This window comes from Malurus melanocephalus, unplaced genomic scaffold (genome assembly GCF_030028575.1).
Source record: "Malurus melanocephalus ecotype Western Australia unplaced genomic scaffold, MMel_1.1 scaffold_18, whole genome shotgun sequence".
In the NCBI taxonomy this organism is placed as follows: domain Eukaryota; kingdom Metazoa; phylum Chordata; class Aves; order Passeriformes; family Maluridae; genus Malurus; species Malurus melanocephalus.
The window spans coordinates 790,198-804,076 of NW_026623250.1; the positions used below are offsets into that span (position 1 = coordinate 790,198).

Sequence of the window (13,879 nt, forward strand, 5' to 3'; positions counted from 1 at the left end):
ATTTCTGTTGATTTTTTTTTAATGTAAAAATATTAGCACGCAACGTTGTAAAAAACCTATGTGGAAAACCTATAAACTGGAAACTTGAGCTGTCCATTTTTAGATGATTGAATAATTGCTAAAAGCAGGGCTGTTTTCAGTGTGACTGATCACATTTTCTTTTGTTTCCTGTACTGGACTAATTAACCCAGTCTTCATTTCCAGAAACTTTACAGTGAAAATTCTACCAAAGGGATGTTTCTGGTATTGCAACAAGTGGTTTAAGCAACCATTACAGCATATTCGGATTCACTTTTATTATTCATGTGGTATGGACAGTGAAATAAGCCACTTAAAATGTATCATCCCATGATCTGTGCCGGAATGTGTATTTCAAAAGAGGGAGGCAATAACTAGATTTCAAATTAAACTTAGTTGTTTCAAGAAAGCTGTGACTATTCTGAAAAGTACTTCATCATTTTAATTCTGTGTCAGAGTGGTTCAGACAGGCAAAGTTTACATGCTTTTAAAAAAATAATAAAAATAATTAAAATTGTACTTTCATAAAATCTTAAAAGCCTGCAGATGGGGCTTCCATTGTCTAACTTCACTCTTGCTTAGAGAAATTCTCACTCATTATGCTGAAAACTTTTTGATTACCATATTTTGATTAAACAATTATTTTGACTATTGTAATTAAAACATAGACAAAAGTCAAGTCAGCTGTTTTATTAAATATGTAATTCTAAAAACCTTTAGAGAGGTTGAATAATGAATGCAGTGAGAGCACTTGACTGCACAACTTAAGAAATAAATGATAACTCTGCTTCAAAACTGCAAGACAGCTTCTTCAGAGATTCCTTTTCACACTTGTCCAGTGGTATTTTTAGGATCAGCTTGCAAAAGAGTCAGTGCTTTATTGGAGTCACTTTCCAAGGCAGATCTGGCTAGCTTTACACTCCTTTTATCTCCTTTCCTTTTTTTCTCTCATTATCTTCTTGCTTTCTTCTCTTCTCCTCTTAGTTACAGGATTCCGTGGATCATAGATCTCAAAAGTGTCTTCATCCTGCATGCTTGCATCTTTCACCTTTCTGCTTCTGTCTTCAAACTGAAGCACATGTGACATCCTACAAAAAAATCAAAATCTCCTGCTTAGTGGAAGAATGGAAGCTACAATTTGTAATTATGATACGCATGGCAAAATTTCAGAYTTATTTTTGAATATAACAAAAAAGAACTGACCTGGGTTTCTTTAATTGGTGGTTTTTTCCCTTTATTTCTTAGAAGACCCTAATATCATAATGTAACTATTTTGTAAAGACCCTTTCTAAAAATACAGCTAAATACAGATGGAGTTTTCTTTGGATTTTATTTCCCATACTAAAATCTTGTTTTCTTGTTTTTGTTCTCTATTTAGAGTATCTTCCAAAATGTGTGGCAAACTTTTCCCAGGAATAGGGAATTTTCTGCAGTTTTCCTATTAGTCACTTTAGACTACTGCTCACTAGGGTGGAGGGTTTTACAAAAGTGCACAAGAGTTTACATGGAAAATRCTTGAAGTAGGTATACAGAAGATCAAAAGGGGAAAGCTTCATGTACTGCTGCTCTACATTAACCTGGTTCAGATTATGCTTTTTAATTTTCTGAATATCAGACTAAACAAATGCCTTGTTCAATTCAATGGTTTTCCTACTGTTGACTAGAAGTTCTCCCCGTGTCAGATATTTGCTAATTTCAGCAAATTCCCAGTAATCTGAAAACATCACTGCTACATGATGAGAACTGGCCCATGTGAACCTTAGGAGGTTCAGCAAGGCCAAGTACAAGATCTTGCACCTGGGTCAGGGCAATTGGCTGATATCAACACAGGCTGGAAGGAGAAGGGATTGAAGCAGCTCTGCCAAAGGAACTTCTAGGTGCTGGTGGGTGAAAAGCTGGACATGCCCCAGCCATGAGCACTCCCAGCCCAGAGAGCCAAACGTGTCCTGGGCTGCATCCAGAGCAGCGTGGGCAGCAGGGCCAGGGAGGGGATTGTGCCCCTCTGCTCTGCTCTGCTSAGACCCCACCTGCAGGGCTGCATCCTGCTCTGGGGTCCCTGCACAGGAAGGACATGGAACTGCTGGAGTGGGTCCAGAGGAGGTTGCAAGGATGGTCAGAGGGCTGCAGCACCTCGCCTGTGAGGACAGGCTGCGAGAGAGGGTTTTTCAGCCTGGAGAAGAGAAGGCTCTCAGGAGATCTTATTGCAGAATTTCAGTACACAGAAGGACTTTACCAGACAGATGGTGACAGACTCTTTAGCAGGGCATGTTGTTACAGGACAAAGGGTGAAGGTTTCAAACCAAAAGAGTGCAGGTTCAGATGGGATATAAGAAAGACTTTTTTTACAACATGGGTGGTGAAACACTGGAACAGGTTGCCCAGAGAGCTGGTAAATTATTTTTTCATATATGTCTAGGCAAAAACCACACTTAATCTTTGGGTTTTGGGTAATCAATTTCAAAAATGTCTCCAACTTTGATGGGACAACATAAGAAATACACTGATCTGAATATAAGCATATCAATCTTAGATTGATAATCTTAGATAATCAAGATAGCATGTCTTTGTCAAGAGTCTTTGGGACAGAAAATCCAGGAAAAATGAGCAAGTTTCTAAAGGGAAGTTTTGTGGCCAATGAACTACTACTTTATTGGTCTCTTGCAACATGTCATGAATTAAACAGTTTTCAAAGAGCTTTAGTGCAAATCTTCATATATAAAGAAAGGGAAGGAGAACTGGCTCATGTAGATGACTCTATAATACTATTAAAGAAACCAGACAAAATGCAAAGCTGTAGGTCATATAGGATCTACTGTTTTAGAAATTTCCTAAAAACAGTAATTGAGAATTTTCATCACAATTGATTCTTGACCTGTGCTTTTCACAAATACTTAACAGTTGTTTCCAGTTTAAAAAACTTAGTAGTTTATAACCCTGACCACACTACTAACACCCAAACTTATTTTTTAGTCATCTCAACAATTCAGAATAACATAATGTACCATCAGAGTGACTCATGGTTGCATATTTGCAGTTTAATTATAAAAACATTGTCTCACAGTGGAGGGACTGAAGTAATTTATTTTAGCTAACATGCTTTCTGCATTTGTCATGTTCTTCTCAACTTATTAAAGATGAGTACACATATCAAATCACTCTGTCCTAGTCTGAATTAAAGTACAGGCCACAGAGATGGAGTAATTCCTTGGTGCATGGTTTTAAAGTGTGTTATAGGAGTGTAAGTAGAAGTGTAGTCACACTCAGTCYTTTCATCAACTCAGGTTTTCCAAGAATATTACAGCACAGCACATAACCTGCAGGATACAACTAATAGGAATTAAAATTAAATATATCTCTAATTCTTGGGTCAGGCCATATAGTGTCTCAAGCAGTTTGCAAATTAGATGCAGTAGAATCAGGCTAAGCAATATTTACTTCTCCYCAAGAGCTGAAAGAAGTCATAGTCTCTGACTCTTATTCATAACTTTCCACTAAGACATTCCCAGCTGTGATTAAAAATAAGCCAGTTTTAAGAAACTTTTTGATATTCCCAGAATCAATTTTAGAGGCAGCATCTCTGAGGTAAAGCAAAATAAACACAGACTGCAGTGGAGATTTTAAAAAATATTTTCCTGTGAACTTAAGCTTATTTTAGCARGTCACACATCTTCACAGGTAGACCTGTTCTGCCTCTATATAAATGTTAAATCACAGTAAATACTGTTTTTCAAAAGCAATTAAAATTGTGGTTTTTTTAAAGGAACACTGGAAGCATTCGATAATTATTTCTATACTAAGCATTTTAATTTAAACTTATCTTACTCAAGGTCCTCCAACAGAATCTTGCATTTCCGTAATTTTCCAAGTGCAGAGTTAAGGCATAGTTCCACAAATACAAGTTTCATAAGACTCTTCCTTGTTCAATTTATAGCTCTCTTCCCTTCTGCATGCTTCTGGGTTTGGTAAGGAGCTGGCTGCTCAGTCATGTTTATGCAGTCACTGTGCTGAAAGCAGTAAATTCATCTCTTTATCTCTGGTCTTCAGGAACCCATTAAATTGTGCTTATCACTGACTTTTGACAGCTCATTTTATAAGAGTGGGGCATTCAATTTTTAAGTACAGTTTTCTTCAAAATTTAAAGGATGACAGGTAATCAGTTCTATTATGCAAAACTCAAAGGAAAACAAACCCTAAGTTTTGCAGCTTAGTTTTTTTTTTTTTTTTTCCAAAACCTTGTAAAACAAAATAGCTTTCCAAAACTGATGTCTGTGGGTTTGAAGTACCTAGGTTCAGTTATCAGTATCTAGGTTAGTATCTAAAGGTGTATAAGCTGCTGTTCCTCTATAGCAGAAGAAGTAATCACAAAATTTTTTTCTTAACACCTTCTATTAAGAGAGGGCTGCAAATCAGAATGAGCAATATTTACATGGATTTATTGCTGGAGAGGGTTGATTTTTTACSCTGACCAGATGACAGCATCCTACAGGTTAACCATGGTCCTATCCCATGTAATGGGGCTCTGCTGCACTGCATTTCTTTCTTTGAGTGTTACTAAAGCACACTCAGTAGCTGGCTCTTCTCTGTATTCTGTAAATGGAATGTCTTGAAACATTAGATTTAAAGAACCAAATTAATTTAAGACAGTTTCAGAGACAGCACAGGATTTCAATGGTACGTGGATACTCTTATGGCCTACTGATATGCTCAGGTCAGCAAACATTTCAGGCTCTTTTGAACTACCCTAGTGAGACAGTACTTGTAAAAAAAGATATGATATACTGTAATCCCTCTGACTCTGAAATGTGTGAGCCATGCACTGGATCTGAACTGTATGCCAGCTGCTGACAGGTAGTAGTCATGGTAAGTATGGCATAAAGAGAAGCCTGGTAGTCCAACAGCTTTGGCTTTACAGAACCCTCTTTGGAAGAAACTGAAGTGGCAATCAGTGAACTGAAAAATTTTGAATGTTGGCAAGAGTAAGGAAGCACTATGCTTTTGCTCTGCTGATGAAGCTGAAACCTCCAGGTGCACTCATGCATCGGTGACTTTTATAGTAACTGAAACAAAAGTGCAAAGCTGAATTGCTTAAGACTACACTTGTTTTTTCAAACTGATAYAGCTGCTGGCTGTTACCAGCTCCCTGCTGCCCCCTTCAACCTCCCTTGCACAGGTGGCCCTATAGACCAAACCTCCTGGTGCCTGCAGGGAAGCCTGGGACATTACCTTACACTCATCTCCATCAGCATTTTAAATGGGAGATCATCAACTGGTGCGAGTGAAAGTTACATCCTGCCAACTCTGTTGTAAGGGTAGTAGCTTCTGGCAGAACAGCAGTAAATGCTTAAGCATTTTTAGGCAAGTGCTTGCACTTTGGAGTTGCCTGCATAAAACTTTGTAATTGGTGCCATAACCCTTGTTTTTGCACTAAATGCATACTAAATAAATAAAGCAACTGATGATGCTGTAAAATTTAGAGTATCATAATTTTGACCATTATGACAATGTTTTATGATAGTTGTTGCTTCTTTCCATCAGGTTGCTTATAATAAACACAGAAGRAATAAGCATTTGTGTCAAAAAATTCAGTGCTGCCTCTTGTATTATGTAGGCTGTCTAAAGAAACGGGATCTATGGCCCGTAACTACTAGTACTATTGTTTGTTTCTGAGTTGAACATTGCTTCCATGTAACATGCTTCCTACTTTTTTCAGTTTCACAATTTAAAACAAAAATAATGCTTTCTTTAAATTATATTAAATTTTATTCTACTTGACACTAACATTTTCCTTCAACTACAGTAAATGTTAATGTGTAAGCATTAATCATTAATGTAGGAAACAATCTAACTCTTTCCTTCCATCATCCTCAAGATACTTAGTGGATAGAAGAGTAAGTAAGAAAACAGATGAGAATCCACAGATCAAAGTAAAGGAGATCTCTCTCCCAAGGAAAAAAAATTGTCTGTTCTGGAAAACTGTACTCACTGGCACTCTTTTTGCCCAGCACAGTAGTGGGTGGCACAGGAAGAGGAGAGACATTGCAGAAACACTGAGGAAACACTGAGACAGTTAAGTGACCACAAAAAAAAAACAAACCTGAGGAAGGTAAGGACTAAAAAAAGCATTGGAATGAGAAACAAAAACAGAGAGAGAAAGGGACTGATCAAAATGTAGAAAATAAAGAACATTGTCAAATGACAGTTGAAAACAAGCATAAATTTTCAACCAAAGCAAGAGAACAAGAGTACAAATAAGACAAAAAGAATGCCAAAGTCATAAAACAAATGGAATTTTGAAGGAGGAAATACATTAATAACATCTAATCTTGTTTCCAGCCTTTTTTTAATTGACATGATACAAGCAAAACAAGCCTCTTGGATCAGGCTGCTGTCATTATTCCTTGCACAAGCGTGTCCAAGAGTTTTACAAATAGTTTTGTAAACACAATACAGCAGGAGAGAGGAAGTATGTTTATGTCTCCAATGAAATCCGTAACTATCACTAAGTGCTCTGTGTAATATAACTCTTGTACGCAAATTTCCTAGCTTCTGTCTGCCGTGCCTCACCATCCAGCTTTGCTTTTCTTCTTGTGTAAAATAAACCATTATCCCTCTTTTCATCAAAAGGAGTCTTGTAATCCAAGTTTCTCTCCCTTACAGATATTAAAATAATTTTTACCAAGTACTTGAAGTAGGTTTTGATTCTTACGAGGGCTGATATCCTAAGTACCATGATAGACCCAAGTCTCACAGATGGATACATCTCACTAATTCTCACTGTTTCACACAGCCACTTTTGTCTCTAAAAAGATGTTTGAGGAAATAATTTCCTTGAGTATTTTTTGTCTCATCAACTCAGTACTGGAGCTGTGCTAAATTACCTATGAAAGCCTGTACCCCTCTGTACCGCTCGGTACTGAAACCTTATGCTGTATCACACACATCCACTAAGCAAACCAGGTATGATTTCGCTTTAGCTAAGTTTATAATCATGGAAACACAGAAACTCTGAGATTGGAACAGACCTTTGGGATCAATTAGTTTGACCATTAATCCAGCACTGCCAAGCCCACTAAACCATGTGCTTAAGAATCACATCTACATGTCTTCTAAATACCTCCAGGGATTGTGACTCAGCCACTTCCCTGGGCAGCCTGTTCTTATGCCTGACAACCTTTCTGGTGAAGAAAATTTTCCCCAATATTCAATATAAACCTCCTCTGGCATAACTTGAGGCTGCAGGCTCTTGTCCTATCATTTGGTAACTGGGAGAAGAAACTGACTCACACAATAGCTTCTACTAATAATTTCTGGTCACAGGTTTCTGCTGAGATTGCTACCACTAGGAGATTTCTCTATTTCTTTTGTTCAGTATATATTTTCACCATTCCACATTCCTTATTTCTCTTGCCTCATCTCCCTTTCTAATGATTGAATATCTTGTCCCTTTTTTTTCTGCTTTCATAAAACCCTACATTTTTCCTGTTTATTAATTTCATATTTAAAAAGATAAATAATGTTTGCTATTCAGATCTAGGCAAATTCAAATAATTAGTTATTCCATTGAAGTTTTAAATGTTAAAAAAATGCTTAGAAGAGTAGTGAGAAAATGGTTATAGATACAGCTATGTGGCATACTGCAGTCCACTTCAAAGGTTAGGTATTCACATCCAATACTTACTACATCAAAATAATGTTGTGTCAATCCATGTTAGTAATTATAATACAGTGTAGAGATTTTACATGGACATTTTCAATTTTACTATTGCTATAAATACCCCCACCCATACGCACTCTCCTGAGGTTACTTTCAAGACCCAAAAGAGGTATTTTCTGGTTTTCAGATGACTGGTACTATTAGCTCACAATATTTCAGCTTTCAGCAGTCTGCGCTGGTTTTGGCTGTGGTAGTTAACTTGCTTCACAGCAGCTGCTGTGGGGCCATGTTTTGGATTTTGTGCAGAACACAGAGCTGATAATGTTATGATGCTTTTGTTATTGCTGAGCAGGGCCTGCATGGAGCCAAGGCCTTTTCTGCTGTTGGTATGGCCACATTGGGGAGGTGACTGGGAGTGCCTGGGAGGCTGGGAGGAGTCACAGCCAGGACAGGTGACCCCAATTGACCAAAGAGGTATTTCAGTCCCAGTGACATCATGGTCACTGTATAAAGGGGAGGAAAGAAGGAGGAAGGGGGGGATATTTAGAGTAATGATGTTTGTCTTCCCACATGTGTTTGTCACATGTGATGGGGCCCTGCTGTCCTGGAGATGGCTGAACACTGCCTGCCCACGGGAAGCAGAGAACTCATTCCTTGTTTCACTCTGCTTGTGTGTAGGGCTTTTGCTTTCTTTACTAAAATGTCTGTATCTCAATCCACAAGTTTTTCACCTTTTACCCTTCTGATTCTCTCCCCAATCCTGCTGGTGGGGCAGTGAGTGAGCAGCTGAGTGAGGCTTGGTTGATGACTGTGGTTGAACCACAACAACAATGGAGGTATTACTGCTGCTCTTGCACAGAGAAAAAATGTCCCCAGTGCTTAGCAAATAAAACATGTTTTAAAAATACTATACAAAGTCAGCCTGTACACTTCTGTTGACTTTGACCAGCACTTTGAACTTGTATATCACAGTTACCGAAGGATTAAAAAATTGGCTTGACCTCTTCAGAATAACCAGCAAGTTTTGGGTCCTCCACAAACCAAATAATTAATTGTTAATATTTTCTCTTTGTGTTGGCTTACAGCATAAAATGACGAGAACATTATTTTACARATACTTCTAAAATAATACTTCTTTAAATAGTTTATTTGAATGTTATATGCTTAGTTTTACCACAAAATAATCACTGCAAAAATTACAGAAGAAACTAATAGTTTCACTAACCATGGGATCTCCATTTTAAAAAGAACCCCAAAGATACCAGTTATTGCAAAGCTAACAATGAAGTAATCTAATCTTGGTGAAGACTAATATAGTAGTGTATCCTTGAGTTGTTCAAGATAGTACTAAGAATCTTTTTCTCTTGAAAGAACATTTAATTGTAAGTAACCTTCTAAGAGAAGGGGAATATTTTGATATTGCTTCTGTTCTATAACAATTTATACATAATCACACTACATCCTTGACCTCTTCACAAAAATGTTAAGTAGTTTGATGCAAAAAGATGAGTGCTTTAAATAGACAACTGCTACAGGCAGAGTAGATTGGTATAGAAGACTAAAATGCAAATTCCAGATGTTGTTCCAGACAGTATAACCATGTAGCAAAACTCTACAGAGCATTTACTACAAGGACATGGGAACCACCACACTGGAATAGACCAATCCATCCAGTTCAGAATGCTGTCCCTGGCAATAGCTTGTACAACATCTGATACTCTGAAGTCAGTCAGAAAATCACCTCCCCAAAGCTAACACAAGCAGTCAGGCATTATTTTATCACCACAGCAAAGAGATGGAGTRAAAAGGAGAAGGAGAGGACAATATTTTTAGCACAAAAGTACTTAGATTTTCATAATATTTAGCTTTCTCTGGACACTCCCCTCCCTTCTCTTTTGCCCTTCCCTCCCTCATCCTGAATATGCAAAAATCCTTAGTTTTAAATATGTCATTCAATGAGATGAAGTTGGGGTGCTTGAAAAGGTGTGTAAATATGCAGGAAGCTTAAGCCAGGCTAATGAAGGTTTAGAAGATTATTTCTTCATTCTTCACTAGATTTGCTGGCAATAAAAAAAAAGTAAAATTTCCAGACAATAAATCTAACACTAGATATCCCTTGACTAAAGCACAGACCATCTCTGAATTTAAGTCAAGCAGTAGTCAAAACTCAGATGCTTAGTCTAAATAAGCTCAGATATAGAGGAATTAACAACAAAAAATAAACAAGCAAAAAACTCCACTCCAAATGCTCAGGGTTTCTAGCTGAACAGCTAGATACAAAATAAGCAGAAGAACYACTTGTTAATATGAGTTACTGACTGCAGCAGTGGGGCAGAGGTCGGCATTCACAGATCAAGCAAGGTCTGACCATATTCTAGCAGTACAGGAGTGAAGGTGGAGACAAAACTGGAGAAGAAAAAAAGAAAGATTTACAGCAGAAGCATTTTTTTTCTTTCTTCCTTTAAAGGTAGTGGCAGTACTAAAACCCAAACAAACGCTTATTTTTTTTTGCCAAATAGAAAAGAAACCTCTCTTTCCAATGTGTTTCTAATACAGACCTCTGGCATTCATTTATCCTTTGTAACAATCAAGTAAGTATTTTGTCAACTTTTAAAAAATGTAGTTGAGTAAATCAATGGCCTTAGCAGGAGAGACCTAATATAGAGCCAGTTTTTCCAGACTAGTGAAGGAACGCTGGCTCAAGTCTGGATGGGAGGAGGAGAGCAAACATGGCTTTAATCCATCTTTGTGCCTCACTGGCATAAATTACAGCAGCACTTTTTCTGTCATTCCCCAAGCTAGCACCAGCATGTGAAAAAGACTGCAGCTTAGTTTTCAGGGGTTTACTGTGTTTGTCACAGTTAAGCTTTGTGACTGAAGCTGCAAAGACTGGTGCTAATCTAGAGGAAGCCATTTTTCATAATCCTAAAACTGAAATATTGTAGTAAAGAAAAAAAAAGCCTTTTAAAAATGTATATAAAGCAAGGATTATAAAAGAAATTAAACCAATATTTTTAGGTGTCTATCCAGAAGAACTTCACCCTGCAAAGTTCAATAGTATATGCTGCAGTAAATAGGAAACCTGGAAATAAAATGTAATACATTATCAAATGTATACACAGTAAATAYTAGCAGCATGCATTGTGATTTATTCTCTAACAGAAATTAAATATTGTAATATGAAAACAGTCTGGCTAACATGAACATTTGCCTGATTCTGAAATTGCTATTTCAATTAAAAAAGACCCAAGCCCAAATCAATTCTAGCCTATACTCTACAAAAGACATTGAAAAGTGATGCCTTGATACTGTTTTTAGACCCAAGTCTCTCTCTGTTACAAAGCCTATTACCGTGAGAATACAAACTAAGTGAAATATTGTGAGTTTCTACTCCTAACTGTGCCATACTTCTCATTATACCAATCATAAATATTCTGAAAGTAGTTTTCCTACTTCCTTCCAGCAAAAGCATTTCTTAATTTCTTCTGATAGAGGGCGTAACTATTGATGCTGGATAGAGAGTATCTTCATTGAATACACAGAATTTTTTTTTGGTTTGTTCTGAAGTAAAATTAAACTACCTCTACAAATGGCGTAAAAAATTGCACACTCAATTTGCAACTAATGTACTGGGAAAAGAAGCTCAGCATTAGCACCCACTGTTGCCACAATATTTACATGACCTCTGTGACAGTTTTCCGAAATTCAGAATTGGGAACAGGTTACAGTATCTGACATGTATAAACCAGGCTGCACTTAAAATGGTTAGCACCGAACTTCCATGAGTTTTTTGTCCACAGAACCAACAAATTAATAAAAACACATCCATTCCCTTCAACATATGCTATAATCAGGTGATCTGATCTATGTAAAGTATCACTGTGCAAATYGAATTATTTTGTGACCAAGAAGAAGATGTGTTTACAAGCCTTCCAAGACGTACAAGATTTTAAAGAGTGCATTAAAGTAAGCAGTGATTTATACACTTGAATTGATTTTAATTCACTTAAATTGGTTTTAAACCATTATCTTATATGAGGTTCCTTACAAATAACTTAAGAGGACAACAGTTTTGACAACACTATTACTTACATAACATGGACATGAAACAATCCATCAAGCAAGACTTGAAATACCTTTTTGTTTAAGACAGAAGACCTTCATTGTCACAGGATTTTCACAATAACCTTTTGTGTAAATTGAAAGGTATTTTCAGGCATTGACTTGTTCACTTCAATTTAAAAAAATGCCTGTTTTTCTTATACCTCAAATTAACCAACATTTAGAATAGTTTAGACTCAACAAAGGTAAGTAACCAGAAGAATTTTAGGCTGAAAAAACATGTGAAAAACTACCACTTCATTCCAAATTCCAATTTTACTCATTCTTACTTGTCCCACAGTATCTGAAAGCTGAATGGATTTATGTTATTTCAAATAAAAAGAAAGACTAAATTTCAGTCTAGACATACTTCCAAAAATACTTAAGTGACTTATTTACATTTGTCGCTTAGTTACAGCTGTGACAGCACTCCACAGAGAAGGAAAAAGTTGATCTCTTTTGAAGATTAAGAAGCTTTGTGTTTCACGTGTAACACCTAACATTCCACCCAGGAAACACTGCAGTGGYTCAGTTATGAAGCACTGGCCTCACATGCTGTTAATTAAATGAACTATGCAGCATGCTGGCAGTCTCAGTCAAATTCTAAAAGGCTGCCGAGTGCATTACTGAGAGCAGATAAAGGCCARTGATGACTCCCGAAGAAGAAATTGTAAACTTCTAGTCCAGTGCAGAATGAAGGAAAAATTACTGGGTTTCACTGTGACACAAACTCTAAAATCAGCTGGGGTCTGCTTGCAGCCCTGACTTCTGAACTGATGGGATTAATAAAAGACCCAATCCTTCAGCTGAGGATGATACAGATTTTGGCTGATTCACTGGTGGCAACAATTTTAATGCACCTCACATAATCATGTTCATCTGGCAAGGAACAACTTTCACATGTTAGTATTTCAGTTTCTACACTGAATACTGAAGGTCCAGCAGGATGAATTTGGCACCTTCCATGAAGGCTAAACTGAAGAAGTATGAATGTAAAACCCTACTTATCAGAACTCAGATTACCGCTATGGAAATAGTTTTCAAGCAGGCACAGAGCATTGCCTCAATGCAGTGCCCATATTATAGAATCATGGAATAGTCTGGATTGCAAGAGAGCTTTCAAGGCCATCCAGTCCAACCCCAGTGCTATGGGTCCTCTGCCACCACTCTGGGCAACCTGTTCTAGTGCCTCTACCCTCTGAGTAAAGAATTTCTACCTGGCATTTAAACTAAATCTCTCCTATTATAATTTTAAAATCATCATTCCTCATTCTGTCCCTATCTGCCCTTTTTTTWAATCATCCTTTAATTACTGAAATAATTACCACAATCAGATCTCTCCAGAGCCTTCTCTTACCTAGCCTGAACAACCCCATCTTTCTCACTTTTCTCACAGGAGTGGTATTCCTGATCACTCCTGTGTTTCTTCTCTGGACCAGTTCAAAAAAGTCCATGTCCTTCCTGTGCAGGGACCCCAGAGCAGGATGCAGCCCTGCAGGTGGGGTCTGARCAGAGCAGAGCAGAGGGGCACAATCCCCTCCCTGGCCCTGCTGCCCACGCTGCTCTGGATGCAGCCCAGGACACGTTTGGCTCTCTGGGCTGGGAGTGCTCATGGCTGGGTCATGTCCAGCCTCTCACCCAGCAGCTCCCCCAGGGCTTCTGAGCAGGGCTGCTCTCAGTGAATTCTTCTCCAGTCTGTACTCCAGCTGGCCCAGGTGCAGAACTTTGCCCTTGGCCTTGTTGAACTTTATGAGGTTCACATGAACCCGCTTTTCAAGTTCCAGGTTCCCCTGGATGGCATCYGAACTGAGGGTGCACTCAGTCTCACTGTGTCTGTCACTGATAAAGATACTGAGGAGCATCAGTCCCAAGGACTGAATGGGAATGTCTTTTCAATCAATCAAAAAAATCCCTCCATCATGACTTCTTATGTGTCTTCCATGTCTTGTAAGGTACTGTAAACATAACTGGTTTTATCTGCAATGTATGATATTTGACAGTTTTGAGTATTCAGTTACTTGACAATGACAATTAAATTCTAAATTTGAGAACGGTACTGGCCTTGATTCCTGAACCTTTTAGTGCATTTTGTTTGTGAGATGGCAT

The 13,879-nt window shown here is 37.8% G+C and overlaps 1 protein-coding gene across 1 annotated transcript in view; it reads right to left on the reverse strand.

Moving 5' to 3' along the window:
- Positions 1 to 281: 281 nt before the first annotated feature.
- CWC27 (CWC27 spliceosome associated cyclophilin) overlaps positions 282 to 13,879 on the reverse strand; it is a 99,918-nt gene continuing 86,320 nt past the window's right edge. Inside the window, exon 14 of the mRNA XM_057389633.1 lies at positions 282 to 1,106. Coding sequence (XP_057245616.1) covers positions 944 to 1,106 — 163 coding nt within the window. The 3' untranslated portion in view covers positions 282 to 943. The remainder of the gene's footprint in view (positions 1,107 to 13,879) is intronic.